Source organism: Parasteatoda tepidariorum, chromosome 1 (assembly GCF_982258835.1).
Source record: "Parasteatoda tepidariorum strain Cologne lab strain chromosome 1, Ptep-v5.0, whole genome shotgun sequence".
NCBI classification, from domain to species: domain Eukaryota; kingdom Metazoa; phylum Arthropoda; class Arachnida; order Araneae; family Theridiidae; genus Parasteatoda; species Parasteatoda tepidariorum.
In genome coordinates, this window is record NC_141755.1 from 21,224,047 (window position 1) to 21,244,569 (window position 20,523).

At 32.9% G+C, this 20,523-nt stretch overlaps 3 protein-coding genes across 5 annotated transcripts in view; 1 reads left to right on the forward strand and 2 right to left on the reverse strand.

Moving 5' to 3' along the window:
• The window catches only part of LOC107441012 (glucose dehydrogenase [FAD, quinone]), a 50,489-nt gene that overhangs the window by 20,106 nt on the left and 9,860 nt on the right, over positions 1-20,523 (reverse strand). For both annotated transcript variants that reach the window (XM_087160254.1, XM_087160257.1), the window contains exons 2-3: positions 4,550-4,727; positions 1,672-1,874 (exon numbers count right to left, since the gene is read on the reverse strand). In XM_087160254.1, the coding sequence (XP_087016380.1) occupies positions 1,672-1,874; positions 4,550-4,709 (363 nt within the window). In that variant the 5' untranslated portion in view covers positions 4,710-4,727. The remainder of the gene's footprint in view (positions 1-1,671; positions 1,875-4,549; positions 4,728-20,523) is intronic.
• Positions 8,098-12,345, forward strand: LOC107441013 (uncharacterized). Of its 2 annotated transcripts, none has more exons than XM_016054139.5 (2): positions 8,098-8,234; positions 10,925-12,345. In XM_016054139.5, the coding sequence occupies exon 2, from the start codon at positions 10,925-10,927 to the stop codon at positions 12,239-12,241; it is 1,317 nt and encodes a 438-aa protein (XP_015909625.3). In that variant the 5' UTR covers positions 8,098-8,234; the 3' UTR covers positions 12,242-12,345. The 2 variants fall into 2 exon arrangements, with proteins under 2 accessions (XP_015909625.3, XP_087016388.1); XM_087160262.1 differs by lacking the exon at positions 8,098-8,234 and adding an exon at positions 8,257-8,439.
• On the reverse strand, positions 12,575-14,416 carry LOC147816306 (uncharacterized). Its single transcript, XM_087156967.1, has 2 exons — positions 13,486-14,416; positions 12,575-12,579 (listed from the first exon to the last, which is right to left on the reverse strand). Exons 1-2 carry the CDS (start codon positions 14,414-14,416, stop codon positions 12,575-12,577), a joined length of 936 nt encoding a protein of 311 aa, XP_087013093.1.

Sequence of the window (20,523 nt, forward strand, 5' to 3'; positions counted from 1 at the left end):
ACCGAATAATTTAAAACCTGCTTCAGAGTGCTCCGTAAGAGTAACGTTGGTATATATATTTCTAATACATTTGTAAAAGTAAACTGGAAAATGGATATGCACAACTGATAAATAATCTAGTTAAAAAAATAGTGCAACTGTGAAAAATCATTGTTGCAGCTTATCTGAAAGGAAGGCAGCTCATATAATCGAAATGCTGTTTATTTGTACTATTATGGTATTGAACTACACTCATCTTGTGTTAAGCACTGCCTCTGAGATTCCTCCTCAAAAAATCTGTTTTCTTTTTAAATTTCAATCATTTTTTTAATCTTAGCTTCAGTATTTATAACAATTATAGTTAGTAATATAATAATTATTAGCTTTTGCTGCAATAATTATTTGTAAAAGTTTCAATTTCTACTCCCTGAAATATTCAATACAGATTTCTTACGTAAATATTTTTTTTTACTTTATCTTTGACACATATTCTATAATTATCCTCTCCATTTCTTTTCACTTAACAATCAATATTGATCCCTAATAAAAATAATTGTCTTTCTTTTACTTTATTTTTGACACGTATTCTACATATATATCATAAAGGTTGTTTTAATAGAAACACTCTGCATCAGCATAAATCAATAAAATTTAGTGAAAGGGCATTGTAAGTTTCATTTTGTTAAATAAATAGGAGGTATCTGTTTACAAAACTTAATTTATATGGGAAGAAAAAGTCATATTTAAATAACTATAAGAATACAATAATGTTCTACACTCAACATCAACCTATACACGTTCTGCAGCATGAAACACCGTAATTGTGCCATTTTACCCAGGATATCCAAAACTCTTGTAAGTCACTTTTAGGGGAAATAGGGTTCATTCAAACTCATTGTGCTCTACCAGACAGTGCACTTCAACCGTCCACTATAATGTTACTACTCTCGTGTTTAGAATTTATTTCTTGGCAAGACTGTCTGTGCAGCTACTAGATAAAACAAAAATGGCAGTGTCCGGAAATCAATCTTCCTTCGGTAGGTAGGTATTTTATATACGTCGCACTACAGCTACACAATGGGCTTTTGGCAACGTCTGGGAAACATCCCGAGGATGATCCGAAGACATGATATCGCAATTTCGATCCTCATCAGAGAGGATGGCTCCCCTGCTTTAATTGCCCGACGACCTGCACGCGAAGTCGAGTACTTTACGGTAGAAAAGTTTAACTAGGACCGATGCCTCGCAGCTTCGGTCCCTAAGCAGGCTGAACAAAGTGGTTACCCACCAGCTTGCTGTCCGCAACCAGTGATGCTTGACTTCGGTGTTCTACTGGAAACAGTGTCCTTACGACCAGTCTACTGCGGGACGCTCCTTTGGTATTCAGCATGTATAGCATATAATTGAGCATGCATCTGCTGTAAAATTATTAACTGCATTCATCTATTACTTCATTTGTACTCATGATGTTCAAATAAGGATTACAATTGAGCATTCTCCACCTCCTATTGGATCTATACCTCTGTTATTGCTTTCATTGTTGTTCCTTTTTTACTTCTTATGGCTTTTTATGCAGTTTTCAATCTTCATGACCTACCATATCCACACTAAAAACTTGTATCAATAGTTTTGAGACACCTTGTATGTTCTTCCACTAAACTTTCTTATTACAGAAACAAAACCTTTACTTACTCTATCTATTTGCAACCGAGCTGTGTTTTCTTGTGGTGTAGTTTTGTACATCCAATAAATGTCATCGAAATAGAAATTTCTTCCATATCCAGGTATATCATTTAACAAAGGCGCTACTTTTCCAGCCTCTAGTAAAAGCACATTGCAGCACGGTAGTTCGGATAAACGAGCTGCCACTGTAGATCCCGCTGATCCTCCACCTACTAAAAGAGGAAACAGCAATCAACAGTTTTAACTTAAACTTTTATTTTGTACACCATTTAATTAACCACCTTACGGAAACCTTTTTAAAATCAATACACATGTTGATAAGAAATCGAAAATGATATCACATTGTTAAATTATCTTTGACGATGTAGTCATGACTGGCCTTTCATAACCAAACTAATAGTAGGGAGAGTTTTTGCGTAATTACCTCTCTGGATCAATATTTCTATAATGGACAGCATATGATCCTTTTCCTTTGTAATGTATCTTAGTTAACTCTTTACCGAGATTATGGACTAAATATTAATACTTGTCTCAATTTCGTTTAAAATCTGAAAAAAATACCGCTTTTGATCTTAGGTGTATCTTAGGTTACCGCTCGGTGTATCTTAGTTAACTCTTTACCGAGATTATAGACTAAATATTAATACTTGTCTCAATTTCATTTAAAATCTGAAAAAAATACCGCTTTTGAAGTTTGCTGATCACTGAGATTTGCTGAGATTTTTTTTTCAGCATTATTTGCCTGCTAATATTTTATTTACCAGCATTAACAAGGTTGTATCGAATCCCCAAATTCAAGCAGTAGAGAAAATTTCTTAAAATTATAAATTATCTTGCACACTAATACAAATGATTTGAATCATCCTTAGCAAAAACTATAGTTTCCAGGTGTTTCGCATTCACCACCTTTAATACATCTAACGAATCGTCCCGCAGTGGACTGATTGTTAAGACACGGTTCCCAGCAGATCACCAAAGTCAAGCATCACTGGCTACGGTCAGTGAGCGGGTGGGTGATATATATATATATATATATGCATGGAGACAACAAACATATGTCACATACGTCCCATTTTACAGACATGACACATTCACACACTATCCAGCCATCATCCGCAAATCGCAATTTTGACCTGAACCAGAACACAATCAATCTCCGATCCAGTACTCGCTGAGGTATTAATTTGCTATGGGACCTTGGAAGACTTTGTGACCCGACATATTCAACGTGAACCAGAACCATTTACTACACAGGGAGTCTTCGGCAGACTGGGATCAAACTCACGACCTCTTGGACATTAGCCCAATGCCTTACCAAGCATGCACCAGTGAAAATTTTGCACACGGTAAAACTTTGACCAGTGAGGACCAAACTCTTGACATTTTAATACTTCCCTCTGTGTAAAACACGGTTCTCTGTAGTTCAATGAAGTTAAGCATCACTGACTGCGATCAGTGAGCCTTGATCAACCTTCGATGAAACCGAGTGTGAGTTGTGTCGGTCCTCGTTCAGTTTTTCTACCGTATAGAGTCTTTGATTCCACGTGCTGATTATCGGATTATAGAAGTGGGGGAGCTCTTACCATGGTGAAGATAAATATATTTTAATGGCAAGTATTCGAATCATACTCAGGGATAGTTCCCAAACTCGCGTAAACAACCCATTATGCAGATGTAGTACGATGAAAATTAATACTAATAATACAAATTATGGAGTAAAAATAACGTTAGAAGTTGTTAATAAAGTAATAAATTAGTAAAAAAATACTATTTTACTTCTTTGTGAACCGAATTTAGATAAGTATAGACATTTTTATAACTTTTAATGCTTTAATGCGCCAAATCAGATTTAGAAGCATAAAAAATTCGATGCTATGCTTTTACAACTATGTTTACAAGGTTAAAAGTTTGATTTGGTTGTTAAAGTCACACTAGATGTTACACTAGTCACACTTACACTAATCTTCTATTGGCAGCGAATTTAGATCCATCCCTGGATGATGCTTGGAAGACATTACATGCGCATGCGTACACTACAATATAACATTCTTTTCTTGCTTAAAAATCACTGGGATATAGTTAAATCCGTATCATTAAAACTGGATCGAAGAAAGTGCAGTCCGATCAGATATTCAGCATTCATCCGGTAAAAACGAACTCCGGCCCAAGCCGCCGTGGTGAAGATGGAGTATTTAACTCAACCCTATGACTGTATGGCTAGCAATATAAGATGTACTATTTGAAGGTAGGTACTTTATTTACGTCTTGCTAGAGCTGCATAATGGGCTATTGGCGACGGTCTGGGAAAAATCCCTGTGGATAATCTGAAAACATGCCACCGCAATTTTGATCTTCAGCAAAGGGGGTGACTCCCCTGCTTTGGTAGCCTAAGAACCCTCTCGTTATGTCGAACACCTTACGGTAGGACAGTTTAACGAGGATCGATACCGCACACCCTCGGTCCCTATGCAGGCAGATCAAAGTGGTCACCCACCCGCTAACTGATAGCCAGTGATGCTTGACTTCGGTGTTCTACAAAGAAGCGCGTCCTTACGATCAGACCACTGCTGGACGTGCTACTTAAAGACTTTCTAACTTAACCGCTACCCCAGAATTTAGAGCTGCGTCAGAATTTAGACCCTCCAGATTAATTTTAAAGCATAGGTAAGAGAATTCACAGTCTATTCTCACCGTGGGTGAAAAATTTAGGAATTAGCTTTTGGTTGATGAAGTATACATGAAAACTCTCCAGTCAGATTCGTACTAGCATCCGTGTACTTAACGCATCGAGTGAGAGTGACTCTTAAGGCTAGTAAAAGTTATGAAATCACTTCTTAGTAAACAATTGTGATTGTTCACTGCAAAAATAGTTTTAAGATATTCTTACCAATGATGAAATCGTATTCAGAAAGCAGAGATGATGGTGTTTGAAGGACTGTTGGTGCATTCTTTTGAGTTGCCAAAGACATGAGCATGAGAGGTAAAAGAGTTGTATTTGCAAGTGGAGTTGGGTATGAGTTTTCTCTTGTAATGTTGTATTCGTACATCTTGTACTAAAGACTAATCTACATAAAAAAAAAAGAATAACAAACTGAACAACTTCTAACAAAAATTGACATGAGAAGGAGAAAAAAAAATAAGATAAACGAGATATGAATAAGTTGATTAGCGCCCTCACAAAACAAACAAAAAACACTTGGTTGCAAATTTTGTTTTAAAAAAACATTCAAAAACTCACCTTTTCCTCTTATTTTTAAAATGTATTTCTTTTTAAAATTGCAGCTAATGATCTTATTGTTGTTGTTGTTGATTTACGTCGCACTAGAGCTGCACAATGGGCTATTAGCGACGGTCTGGGAAACATCCCTGAGGATGATCCGAAGACATGCCATCACAATTTTAATCCTCTGCAGAAGGGATGGCACCCCCGCTTCGGTAGCCCAACGACCTGCACGCGAAGTCGAGCACTTTACGGTAGCACAGTTTAACGAGGACCAATACCGCACACCCTCGGTCCTTACGCAGACTGATCCAAGTGGGTCACCCACCCACACACTGACCGCAGCCAGTGATGCTTGACTTCGGTGATCTGATGAAAACCGTGTCTTAACGATCACTCCACTGCGGGACAGCTAATTATCTATCTTCTAAAAATAGTAATTTAAAAAGATAAAGCATTTAGCTTCCAAAATATTTAAATAGAAAGTTTACAGCCAGATATTTTAGTTTCTTGAAGACATTGGTCTGCTCAATATGCTATGAATAGTAATTCCGAAACCGAAAATACCGCAGGTTTGTGCCCGAAATCTCAACACTTCTGAGGAATAGCAGAAAAACCTCTGACCAAAGCGTGGAGGTAGCGGGTTCGAATCCCGCCGTAACCTTGGATGTATTCTTCGTGATGTCCTTCTCTGAATTGTTCTATCTGTCTTTCTACTTGACAAAGGCTAATAAGTCTAAATTGAGCATACAATCCTGCAAATGTATGTAATTTCAATAAAGCAGAAAAACGCTAAATGAGATAAATGCAACTTTTTTTTGCTAGCTATCAAATTAATTATTTTGACGAAAGCTTACAAGCGTATAACATATAGGCATTTCATTAATATAGAACTAACTTTAAAAAAACATATAAGGGGGCCAACTTCAGAGAGGATCTCATTTGTTTGGCCACTTACTCGATTTAGACATGAATCTGAAGAGAATGGAAATTTTTTCAGATCCTTGAATTCGTGGTACCGTTAAGCGACGCGGCACATAATCTTTGATTCCATTGTTGTTGTTGTTGTTGTTGTTAATTTACGTCGCACTAGAGCTGCACAATGGGCTATTGGCGACGGTCTGGGAAACATCCCTGAGGATGATCCGAAGACATGCCATCACAATTTTGATCCTCTGCGGAGGGGATGGCACCCCCGATTCGGTAGCCCGATGACCTGCGCGAGAAGTCGAGCACTTTACGGTAGCACAGTTTAACGAGGACCAATACCGCACACCCTCGGTCCCTACGCAGACTGATCCAAGTGGTCACCCACCCGCACACTGACCGTAGCCAGTGATGCTTGACTTCGGTGATCTGCTGAGAACCGTGTCTTAACGATCAGTCCACTGCGGGACTTTGATTCCATTGATTTTACAAGCACGTATATCGCATGTACTCGCTGCTGGGACTTAGTGGAGATAATGATTGAACCCCGACACTTCCGGACCGAATTCTAATTTTCCAACCATTGGGCAACCGCGGCCCCAACACATGCCGAATTTGAAAAGACCCAACACGTACGTGTTATTTTTCTACTCCCCAAAACAATTGGGAATGCCCAAAAGGCCACAGCGTTGCTGGAATAGCCTGGTTGGTACAGGGCTAAAGAGAATAGAAGGGCTGGTTCACTCCTTTGAAGTATCTCTCGCCGCGCCGATCCTCCGACGTCACTCTAGTGACGTCACTTTGGCGCAAAGCTCGCACTTTTACTTCAAGAACGGAGCGTTTGGCCTTATTAGCTCTAACTAATATTGGATCATTTCTTTTTGCGAGATATTCTAAGACATTTGTTATTTTCTATAATGACTTTCCTCGGTTTTTGCAGTGAATTTACAAGAACTTAAAACTATTATCGAAATGACAGTTTGCGCGATTGCAACTTGCAAAAATTCTGATACAAAAACAAAAGGAAAAAGTATAATTTTTCGCGTGTTCCCTAAAGTAAATGAACAACTATGTAAAGAATGGATTCCGAAATGACACAGTTAATATAAAACGACAATACGTTTATTCTGTCGTAAAGAACTTTTATAAAAATTCATTATCTAAATAGAAACCGCCTCGTTACTTCATAAAGAAAGGCAGGAGAAAAGAATTAAAAAATGGATAAAGTCAAATAAAATTAAAATGTAAATAAAAAGTATAAATAAAATATATAGTATATAGTTGAAATTTTCCTAATTTCATAACATATTTTTTAATGTAGTTATTCTAAATATTTATGATTTTTTTTAAAAATTATATTCTCTTCAATTTAAATATCTATAAATTATATCATCGTAAATTTAAATGTCTATAAACAATTGTAAAATTTCTAATGTCATTATGAACCTAAATTATTACTATTTGTTTTCAGTAATTATCGTTTAAGGTTGATGTTTCCTAATGATTAAGTATGAACAAATTGCTATTAACGACATATTTTAAAATCAGGGATTCTAAATTTAACTTAACCTATCGTTATAAAAGAATATGTAGATAAAAAAAGTGTCGATATATGCCTTCATTTTTCTTAATAGTTAAAGTTAAAACTGAACTTTTTAAAATAAAGTATTTATCGTGTCATTTTCCCCAACTAGCAAAACATTTTTATAAGTTTAAAATGGTATTTCCTTTAATATAATAACCAAGAAAGTTTTTTTTGAACTATGTTTATGAACGGAAATAATGTGTTAATTACGTAAAGTTTGGAGGCTAATAACCAGAAAAAGTCTAACTTATTTTTACAAAGAGAAAGATGCAAAGTTATCATATCTTTGCTTGCGATCTCCGAGATCTGTGGACATAGTGACGTCATGAGGAGGGAAATCGTAGCTTCAGCTCTAAGAGCGGAGTGAACTAGCCCTTCTATTCTCTTTAGCCCTGGGTTGGTAGGACGTTGGGCCGAGAGATCGTGAGTTCGATCCCCACAGGTAGAAGACTCCCCGAGAACAAAATAGTGACAGGGGCATGCTAAATCTGTCGGAGTCGCAAAATTCTCCAAGTTTCTATAACAAATCAATACCTCTAGGGCTGTTGGATTGATCGTGCTCTGATTTAGGTCAATGAACTGATGGTGTATGAAACTGTTCTCCCGGTAAAACGGGGTGTGACGTATGTTCGCTGTCTTCAGATCATCCTCGGTGATGTTTCCCAGACAGTCGTCAATAGCCCATTTTGTAGCTCTAGTACAACATAAATAAACTACAACTACAATTTAGCAGTTGTTATTACAAGCAAAAATAAGCAGCCAAAAGCGTATTGGTACCTTTGTTTTATAACTTGAAGCTGGTGTCTCTTTAGAAATTAGTTGTTCAGTTTGTTTCTCAAGGTAAGTAAAATTTTGTATTTTTGGTCAATATAACTTTGTTTTCTTAACAGTGGTACAAATTCTTGTCCGTGCAAAATGAGAAAAGTTTCTTGAGCAAGAAATATTTCAAAAAATATTTATTTCTTGATTAATTACGAGTAAACTGTTATACGTTGTAATTTTTTTTAATATAATTTATATTTCAGTTTCTAATTAATAAAATTAGGTAATCTATACTAACTAAACATTTTCTTTGTATTTGAAAAATCCATCATTAATGTGATAAAATATTTGTGAATAAACTTATTTCATCTTAAATACCTTTTTAGTTTATTTAAATTCTATAAATGTCAAACTTTAATTTTTTTTTATTACTACAGAATATTTTTCAGTGTTTTTTTTTTAACATTTTGGTTATGAAAAAAAATTTGCTAGACTCAAATAAGGTCATAAAACAGCCCAGAAAGTAAATTAAATTTAATATTAAAAAATCTAACCACCAAGAGTAAATCCAATCATATTTTTTGTATATACAAACTCATTGTAAAGGCATTAAAACAAAAATATCAAAATATATTTTACAAGATTAACTTGTACTAAATTTTGTCCAATTTCGCAACAGAAATTTGGGGAATGCAAGCATTTTTCCATGCATCAACAGTCCTTGTACGTAATTTACTTGTAGATGAAGTTCTTTGAAACCACGTGAATCATTAAAACAAACTTTGTACTTTAAAGAAACAAGATATATTCAGTAAATTTTGCATGCATAGTTAATTGGCTAATTTTAACTATACTTAATCGAATTTTTTAATTTTTACTTATAAAATTTTCAAAGCTTTATATTTTTGTAAAATATTCAAGCTTACTTTCAAGCAAAAGAAAATTCCTTTAAAAATCTTTTTTATTCAAATGTATGTTTTATTTGTTTACATGCAAACTGTAACTGAAATATAATTAAAGTAGTGCATTAGATTCAGAAATATGGTTCCTGAAAGAAACATTTACGAACCATACTTCCACGATTATGTATATCAGATCTTTGACTGTATTACATCCAACGTTTGAGACCAGATTTTTTAAACGTTATGCAAGTTGTAGAGAATTTAATCTTTGGTGGGCACACGTAAATTGAAATTCCAGCAATGAAGAAAGATAGTAAAAGTGTACTCCTCAATTTGAGCAATAAACATTCATGTTATTCTAAATGACATTCATTGTTTCGACAAACTGTTTAACAAATATCGGAATTTTTGTGAGAATAAAGATCACGAAAACGTGATTTGCAGATTAAATACCCCAATTTACATAAAACTGTTATCCTATTAAGATTAATACGGTTGTGGTGAGGATTGGTTCTGATTGTTATTCTCACTTTTATTCTGTTTTCATTTTTCAATATTTAATGTTAATTTTTAATCTCATATTTTTAAAATTATTTCTGAGCTCCAAAATACCTAAACTAACCCTTTGCGCTTTATCCACCAGCTGAAATCTTCCTTGGTATTCACCATATATCTAATGAAATAGCTCACAATCTCTTCCTCTATTGGCATGGCGGCCTTTTGTGGGCCAGAGCCTTCCCTAGAAATATTCTCCATACTACTCTTTTCTTTGTGATTGTTCACCGGTTAGTATTTCTTAGCATTCCTTTTCCACACAGTAAAGCCATGTGATCTTAGGCCTAGCTCTAACTCTAGTTCCCATTGGTTTGTAATTGAAGATCTTAGTTCTAGAGGAAGAAGGGTTCGTTCATGCGACCAGCTAGCCTTAAGCGACTTATTTTGATGTATTTGTTGATCCTTGAATGGCCTATGTAGTTCAAACTGTCGTTGCAACAATCTCACTTATATTTTTGCTCACAAATGTTGATCGTAATTTTAATTTATTAACAAAAGCACTATAAAATGAAATGTAACTTACATTTAAACACCTGAAACTGCGGTGTCTCTTAAGATTTTTAACGTATAGAAATAATGTGAAGTTAAAACTATTGTCGAATAAAATCATTTGAAAAGGAATAAAATAAGTTTGAGTTCTCTGAAACAAATTTTCAGGAATAACTTTCGAAATCAAAATCCTGAAAAGGCTTCGGATTTATTCGGCGTAGCATAAAATTTCCTCTTATAAATAAACGGCCTTGGGTAGGAAGAACATCCTTTAGGCTAGCTGGATGTCAAACTGTACGTTTTTTTATTACTAAACTTAAACATCAGATCATACAATTCAGTTACATTAAAATTAAATTTCTGAACTAAAATTTTTCGCAATAAATTTCGTCTAAAACATTACTTTGATTACATTTTTTACTACATACGTGAATTAATATTTTTCCTTTACTGTTAAGTTTATGCATAAAATGGAGCATATTTAATAAATATTTTATCCCCAAATTTCATTGAATAAAATCTGTAATTTTTTTCCCAATTTTAAGTTAACAAAACGGTTCAAAGGATAAAATTTCATTATATTAAACATTATTAATTTGACTTTACCTCTAGGACTTTAATAATCTATATTTATCGGTAATTGATCTGTATTTATCGGTAATTGATGTGCCTATGAAAACCTTGCATGATTTAGGAACAATGTAGTTTCCTTGGATAGCTAAATAATTTTCAACTACAAATTCGTATCATACCAGTTAAAATTTTCAGGTAATATCCTTACCATTGAGAATCTTTTAATAAAAAATATAATTTATTTTTTAGATGAAAAGGGTAATAATCATTTGTCTCTTGGTGATTGTTCAAAGTTTAGTTTCCTGTCAAGTTCAAGATGCAACGGAATCTTTTGATCCTCTACCAACATCAACACATGATCCATATGCAAATGTCCTCTCTCAGCTAAGTGATGCGATAGTTGATGTGGAAGACAGACTCTACAGGCTTACTGCTCCTAAGTATGAATCTGAAAACCCAAAAATGATCCCAAATCAGGAGAAAGATAATCGCAGAAGAAACTATTTTGATCGCATCAGAGATAATTACAAAACTCTACAGGATCAAGTTAGCCAATCTTTGAATTCCGGTGGAATGATCAAAATGTCTGACATTCTAAACTTGAATTTCCATAACACGGGGCAACGGTCATCACTCGATCTATCTTTGCCTTTTTTGCCTTTAAATATAAAAGTGGATGCAAAGAAACCTCCAACAAAAAAAATCGATAAAAAGTCTGATAAAGATGGTCTAAAGCCTCATTCTCCATTAGCAGATGTCAGTGGAAATATTAATTTAGGAATCAAAGGTATTTTCGATGAGGAAACTTCTAAATACCCTGAAAAGAACGAGAAGAAAGTAAAGCCAGAATTGCAGAAACGATCTAGTAGACCCATCAGAACAGCGATGCCTTCGAATAAAAAGATTAGCAATAAAGGCAAAATCTCGCCAAAAGTAGTTAGTGAATCTTCAAAGATGAACAGCGAACCACACCAGGACAGGGAAGATGAATCTGGTATTCAAGGCAGGATTCTTGGAGATGTTTTATTTTCTGAATCTACTTTCGATAAGTACTTTAGGCGACTACTGAAAGACCATGGCAAGTGGTTATTAGATTCCAACATTTCGCCGCCAAAGAAAATAATCGAAGGTATTAGAGGTATTACGCGGGATCAACTTGCAAGCGGGACATCTTCAAAGAGTGCCTCTCGAGACGAAATATCCTATAATCAACACAAAGAATCCAATCTCCATTCTCATAAACATTCTGGATCCTGGAGACAAGACGCTGAAACAAAAATAGTGTTGGCTTTTACTCCTGATGGCTTGCCTCTAAAGCTAAAAATTGATCCTAGTGTCAACAAGCCTTTAAAGTTCCTGCACAGAATTCTATCAGAAGGAGGAGTGTCCTTAAATATCCCGGTTAGTACCATGAATGGAATTCAGCCTGTTGGAAACGGAGTTTTACACTTAGGCTTTGAGGATAGTGGAGTACATTCTCGCACGCCTTTGTTGGACTTGTCCGATAGTAACCAGCTAAACTATCTTTTGAGGACATTAAAGAAATTAAAATATGAGCATCATTAGATACTTCAAATTAAAGTTTGGAACTTTTGTTACTAAAATGTTATTCTATACTATTAGGAATTTTATGTTCTTTTTATTTTAAAATAAAATATTTAACGACAGTATATTATTTCTACATTTCTTTCTGCTGTGGGGAGTTGATATTTCTTTAATACTTTTGTTCTATTAAATATTTAAGCTTAAAAACTGAAATAGCCTAGTTTTACATCTAGATTTAAATCTTATGTAAATGCAGTAGATAAAATTTTTGCTATTTCAGATTTGATTTGTTTATCATGCATATTCGAAACTAACCATACTTATGTGCATATATATATTATATATGCATATGCACTAATCTATTGCAAAACAAGAATTCCGGTTTCATTAATTTGGATATAAAATTCTAGATTTTTAAATTGTTGAATTTTAAAGATAACTTATAGAAATAAAAAAATTGGCGAAATTAGGAAAAATTTGTGCAACTGAAAATTTGGTTTTACTTTCAAATAAGTTAGAAAAATACCTATCTACTTAATTATCTTCACATTGTTGTGTCACAACAACCAGAAATAAGACGTGAGTTGTACCAAACAATTTATTTAAACATTCACACGAAAAATCAATAAATATTATTCCTAAAAAATATCTCTTCTCAAAAAAACACTCTCTTTCTCAACTACACAAAAAGAACATCATTTCTCGTGTGTGTCTCTCAAGCAACATCATTTTAGCATAACCTCTCGAGGAATTGATGCTTTTAGCTCAGTTGTCACACGCTGTTACGTTACAGTCTAACTCCTCCCTTCCACAGAGTTTTCTTTGCAAAAGTAGGAAATGGCAAAAAAAACATACGTAAAATTTTGTCAAAACTGATCTATATAGGTTGCCATAAAACTGTTTTGTTTATCGGTATATAGGAAAATAAAACAGTAAAGGAAAATAAACAGTAAAATAAACAGGAAAATAAACAGTAAAATTGGAGTCACGAATCTTTTTAGTGAGTAAGTCATCGCTTTTCACCGTTTGCTCAGAAGTAACGATGTGTTCATTGGAATCGACTATACCGAGCTGTACATTATCTTTATTTTCTACTTCCCTCCTTTCATTCATTTTTTCTTGTTTTCGAGTCATTACAGCACTTATCATTGGGACTTCAAACGAATTTTCCAATAGAGCAGCCGTTTTGTTACCCAATAAATAATACCCTTGATCACGAGAATCACCTAATACAGCTGCCTTAGTAACCACTTTTCCTAACTTACAGTTTAATTCAACTACGGCTAATGGGAAACAAAATGATTCTTCCTGTATTGGAGTTTTTATCCAAACAAATTCACCCGTGTACATTTCAGGTTTTACAAAGCTCCTAGGAATTAAATCCACGGTTGCGCCAGTGTCTCGTAGAATTGAAATGCCAACGCCATTTACCACGCCAATGCTCGTATATGGTGTCATTATATCAGGAAACCTTGGTTCCGAAACGTGAAGCGAAGCCACAGTTTCTGAATTTGTTTTCGCCTTGGGACATTGAGGGCGTAGATGGTCATAAGATCCGCATTCATAGCATCTAAGCTGTGTTCTTCTTTCAAATTCTCTTTCGCGAACATTTTCTTTAACATTATTTTTCTGCCAAGTCAACTTTTCTTTAGTTCTGGTATCACTTTGGTTCAGAGATCGCCAAGAATCATTTTGGTTACTTCGATTATAAGACACAGACTTTTCCTTGAAACTGTTTTTTAAACTTTCATAGTCGTCCAATTTTCCGGCTAATTTGGAATAAGAATTCAATTCCATCCAATCTTCAAGAAAATGATCTCTTATGTCATTTGGTACATGACGTTTCATTTGCTCGGTAACCATCAAACTCTTAAGATCATCGAAAGTGGTAATTTTTGCTTCAGAAACCCATTCGCTAAAATAGCAATTTAATTCTTGTGCAAAATTTCGCCAAGATTTTTCAGGTGATTTAAAATGTCGATAAAAATTTTGTTTGAGTTCCTCTGCATTAAGCTTATATTGTTTAAGAATCAATTCTTTTACAAAGTCGTAGTTATTGGCATCCTTAGGAGACTCTCTCGCCAACATATTTGAAATGTCGGGTGGTACTACGCTCAATAGGTAAGGCACCCATTCATCTTTAGGAATTTGTGCAATTTCTGCTCGACGTTCAAAATTTATCAGATACAACGACATTTCATCTTTACCTTCATTAAATTTTGGTGTTATTTGTAAAATCTGTATTTTATGATTTGTTTCACCTGATACCGGTCTGTTTTGGTGCTGAATTTGAGAATTTGCTTCTAATTCGAGTTTACGCAATTCCAATTGATGTTGCCGTTCAAGTTCTTCTCGCCGTTCTTGTCTTTCAAGTTCTTCTCGCCGTTCTTGTCTTTCAAGTTCTTCTCGCCGTTCTTGTCTTTCTCTTTCAAGTTCTTCTCGCCGTTCTTGTCTTTCAAGTTCTTCTCGCCGTTCTTGTTTTTCAAGTTCTTCTCGCCTAATTCTCTCCTCCGTTATACGAGTCAAACACATCTTTACATCCTCAACCTCATAATGTTTACTAGTTTGAATTATTTTTTTAATTTCACAAACATTTGCTTGAGGTGGAACAGATTCACCTAATTCGTCGGCCAATTCTATCAAATCCACTTTTTTCGCTTTATTAAGAAAAGCCATAATTTACAACTGATAAAAAACTAAATATACAATCACTGACTACCTTAAATCAACTACTCTTACTATATCCCGCCGCTGCCACCAGTAAAATTCTGTTGTGTCACAACAACCAGAAATAAGACGTGAGTTGTACCAAACAATTTATTTAAACATTCACACGAAAAATCAATAAATATTATTCCTAAAAAATATCTCTTCTCAAAAAAACACTCTCTTTCTCAACTACACAAAAAGAACATCATTTCTCGTGTGTGTCTCTCAAGCAACATCATTTTAGCATAACCTCTCGAGGAATTGATGCTTTTAGCTCAGTTGTCACACACTGTTACGTTACAACATGATTCTTAATTTCTTTTTATGCAAGTTTTACTGATTATTTTCATAAAGGATTATTACCTGCTAAAAGGATAAATTTATGGACGAAACAAAATTTTAACATTTAAGAATCTTTTTTGCACCTTTATAATCTCAATTTTGGAAACTTTAATTTTGATCACTCTATCCTAAATTTTACAAAAACTGAGTGATCAGTTTTTACCCCTAAGAGCTAAAACTCTGCGGTTTAATAATTTTTAGACACTTGCATCTTGTTCAATGTAAACTGAATGATCCTTTCTTTGAATCTATTTGTAAATCCGCAACTTGTAAACATTCAGCTAGTTTTAAATATATTTTTACTCTGAAGTTTGGATTTTGATCTTGAATTCTACATTGAATTCGAAAGTAAAAATGTACAAAATATATAGGGCATCTTTATATTAAGCCGTATTTTAAGATAATTTGTTTTAATTAATTAAATAACAAAACTTTTAGTTATAGAAAGCTTATTGAAAGATCAAAACATACAAAGATTTCAACTTAAGACTGCTGTATTTTATATGATACTAAGTCCCTTTATCAAACAAAAAGCAACTAAGAAATTGAGTACTGACAAAATTTCAATTTATAATAAAACTAATTTAGTGTACTTTTAAACGAAATATTTGAAAGTGCAAAAAATAGTGGAAAACTTATTTCTGTATCAGAAAAAGTAATGCTAGAACCATCTTTCAAATTAACTGTTAAATCAGTGTTCTCGTAATTTAAATGTAATTTGTTTTATAATTTGAGTGCAGCTAGAGAACGTAAGATTACTGACTGAAACATTCTAGCGGCAAATGGAAAACATAAATTTTAAAGCCTGTATGCTATGTTTAAAATTCAAACTTTGTAAACTTGAAAATACTGAACATATTAACAATATTTTTAACAGCTATATATATAATTTTAAAAATATCAATTTAATATATAGTTAGTTCTTCTATATATATAAATAAGGTAGCAGATTCGTGCCCCCAAGCCTCAAAAGAATATCGGTGCTTACAAGCTAATAGCTTAAATGTGATTTAAGTAGAACCAACACGTGATTAACAACGTAAAATTGCAGATTTTTACGCTTTTGGTGGACAGCATTTATATTCTTCATTCCTTACTTTACATTTTACAAAGTGTTCATGAAAGAATGACCCAGTTTCAATGATTTGTTACTACAGTTTAGACTAAAATAGTTTCGAACAAAGTTTTAATGTGTGCTCCATTTGTAATAAGACATGCCTTTAAACCACATAAACCCTCAGTGCCAATACTTTCGATTTGTTCAAGAATGCACAAGAAACAAATGAGCTTTAGGTTGGACGTGGGCCGCATATATTGGACATTGCATGAGATTTTATTTTGCATAAAAACAATTTAAAGAAATTTAACTGATCGGGTACGCCACAGAAATGATCGACTATTCGAAAATTATCTCACAGAAAAGTGAGTTTTGATGTTCTAGAGAAAACCGTAAAGAAATAGAAAGGAAACCAATTCAATCACACCAAGCTTCCGAAATGCTCCCGAAGTTCGTCAACAGATAGAGCTTAAAACAGGGAAATTATAAAACAATGTTTTCTGTTGCATGCCAGGACAATTCAATGCAAATATTTACATGCGCATCTGTTAATTGTTTCCTCAGACAACGCCAAGCTGTTACTACAAATAGATTATTTTGAAAACTTCGTTTTAAATTTTTCCGGGGGGCTGTGACAGCAGTTGTCACATCTGATCTTGGGATCCTGTGGTGGGCATGTGACACTTTCAGCGAAAGAATAGGGGAAAAAATCTCCTCCTCAGTTAAGAGACAGGATCAAGTTACAGTGGGATTTGTTTTATTGTTTTAGTCACTACGAGAGGTCTCACCTTTTTAAGTTAAGGGGAGAAAAGTTTTTTTACATTTCCCACCTACCTTCAAACATCTATTCCAAATTCGGGTACATTTTTGTTTGTCTGTCGTTTTCTTAGGTCTTTTTTAGTCAGTTTCATTATTGCTATTTTTTGTACAAATTTTTTCGTTCTAGTTGTGAGTTATATTTTGAATAAATTAATTTCTTTATTACAAATATAATTTAACGAATATTTTCAATTGTATGTAAAAGATATGGAATAATCAGAATCGAAAAGCGCTCTTTTAAGTAAATTAAATCAAATTGAAATGAAATATCAAAGCAATATATTTTACATAAACTCAAATAAATAGTTTTTTTTTTAGGTTATGTTTTAAATTCGTGTTATTAATATAGTTATTGGAATTTTGAAACTTTGCTTATAATTCCTGCAGTTAAAAAAATTTTCTTACATGATTTTAAATAAATATCTGCATTTCCGAAGAAAAATATATATACTTAATACTACGTAAGAGTATTTACACTTTTGGATACATAAATATTTTAAATGTCACATTTATAAATATATAATTTATAATTACTAATGTATTTTCTATGTTTAAGAAATTGAAATCATAAACGCTATTTTTAACTTTCTTAAGAAAACCATTTTCCTTTTGTGGCAATTTTCATTTTTCTTTCCTTCTTTCTACACACAGTATAACTTTCAGTTATAGTTCCTAGAAATTCTTTTAATATCTCAGTTTTGTATCTTTTTATAAGATTGAAGCTAAATTTTTGAACAATAAAATTCTACAAATCTCTTACATGAGTAAGTTGAAGTCAATTGTGAATGACTATGTTTTTCAAAAAAAAATGTAAAAATGCTAGGGAAAAAAATTATATATGCTATGCAGTTTCTATAAAGTGCTTACTTTTCATGATATTTGCAGCAAAATAAAAGAAATGAGCCCGATTGTTATATGTTAATCATTTGCAACTGAAGCACATTAACTGAAATATTTATGAGTTTTCGCATTTTTGGAACTATTTTAAAAAGACATAAAGGAAGTTGAAGAAAAATTTTGTTTGAAATTTAGAACGCATATTAGATTCTAACTAAGAGTTAAAGGGATAAATGTGCTAAGAATCGTGTTTTAAATTTAGAGTTCGGTAAACGCATAAGATATTTCTTAAAGGAATGATATAAACTATTATGAACTATTTTGAAAATTAATTCAAAAAATTTTTTATGTTTATTTTTAAATAATTAACAAAGTTATTATAGTTTATAATTTTTTAAGAAATCTTAAAAATTTATAAAATAAGAAGAATTTATTTGATAACATAATTTTCAATCGAAATGATCTTACTTTCTTAACAAGAGAGGATCTTTCAAATTAGCCGGGAGTTAGGGCAAAATTATCCTCATTTACCTTGCTATCTTATTTCATTATTATTATCAATAATAATAATAACAATAATAAATAAATCATTCTGCTGAATAAAGAGAAAAAATATTTATCATTCATTGAAATGACCGGTATTTTTCATAAGTCGATAGCTCAAAAAGAAGAAAATAAAATAATTCAGTCAAAGAGTTAATACCAAATTAAATTTCCTATATTTTCTTTTCCATTGGCTATGACTTAAATCCATTCACTAATAACTCAGACTGAAGAGACCTGTCTACAAAAATATGACATTACAATTATTTATGTTCTTTCCTAAGATTTAGTATCTTTCGATAAGATATTAAATTTTCAGCAATGTTACAAATATTTATAAATTAAAATATTGATATTTATACTGTATAATATAGATATTTATAATTAAATGAATTAAGACCACGAAAAAAAACTCTTCATGCATATAAAAATTGATTCAAAGAAAAGTCGATTTTACTCGCGAACAAAAGGGTTTTTCCGCATTATGACCCGATTTCACGGCATGATAACTCTCAGGAAGAACTGATTTCACACTTAAAACATATATATCCCCATACATATATAAATCCCCAAAATGCAAGAGAGGAAGATCTGTCCATTATTTACTTGAAAAATGGATATGGACCAAGCTTTTCCCTTTGGTCCTCAAAATTTCCGACGTTTTTTAACTCAATAAAAGAGTGTTTATTATCACTGTGCACCTCATTAGTTTGTTTATTTTTTGCGGAAACATGTAAATAAACCAATCGTTTTAATATGGCATCAAAGAGCTTATAAAAAAATAGATATAACTTTAATAACTGATTTAAATAACGCCAGCGATACCAAACTGAAATTTTCAAAAACTGAGTTACCCGTTGAAACAATATTCCAAAGAACAAAGTTTTTTTTAACTATTCTTCAAATGTGTTATAATACTTCTACATTTTAAACAGTAAAGTGTTTAAATGTTTCAAAATACGTTGAAAGTATTAATGTAAAGCAATGACACACTACAATTACACTAATTTTAAAGTAAATATATGATGAAAAATATTTGATAGAACGAAAAAAAAACTTTTTAAACAACCTTTAATAGTAATCAAACGTGAGAAAGATAAAAGATTCAATAAAATTATTTTCATGATGGAGATTTTAATTGTTAATATAGTTTAAAATAGGTATTGACATTGTAATTTATAATTTTCTTTTTTATTTGTCCTATATGTATATATATATATATATATATATATATATATATATATATATATATATATATATATATATATATATATATATATATATATATATATATATATATATATATATATATATATATATATATATATATATTGATTGTGTGTGTGCATGCATAATACTTTTGTAGTCAAAACTAAAATAAAACTCTCGGGGATGTTTAACACTCATCACTTGACTTGTTTTAGGGATTAGCAGTTCCCTTTCTTGAATTCATCCCCCAGTCTCAAAAAGAGCCCACCAGAGGATCTCGATTTGCTATTTTTCCGCCCACGTGAAAAGGTTAAAGTTCATGAGTGATATTAGCTTAATCTGTTGATGGATTTTAAAATCATAGAAAATTAATGGGAATGAATCTTTTTTTAACAGAACGCAGAAAAACATGCTTTTCGAACAACTTCCATTAATTCCGCTCTTAAACGTTAAGCATTTCAAAGGCTCTGTGTACATGAAGCATATAATTTTACAAACTATTATTGCTCCAAAAAGTTAAACTTCTTCAGGTTCAGTTCGAACCTTTGCAATAGATATTTTTGAAAACCAAGCTGAGTTGTTGTTGTTGTAGTTCATTTACGTCGCACTAGAGCTGCACAATGGGCTATTGGCGAAGGTCTGGAAACATCCCTGAGGATAATCCGAAGACATGCCATTACAATTTTGATTATCTGCAGAGGGGATGGCACCCCTGCTTCGGTAGCCCGACGACCTGCACGCGAAGTCGAGTACTTTACGGTGGAACAGTTTAACGAGGACCAATACC

Bases quoted from the DNA above. Each gene is read 5' to 3' on its own strand.
- LOC107441013 (XM_016054139.5), top strand. From the start codon at position 10,925: ATGAAAAGGGTAATAATCATTTGTCTCTTGGTGATTGTTCAAAGTTTA.
- LOC147816306 (XM_087156967.1), bottom strand. From the start codon at position 14,416: ATGTCGTTGTATCTGATAAATTTTGAACGTCGAGCAGAAATTGCACAA.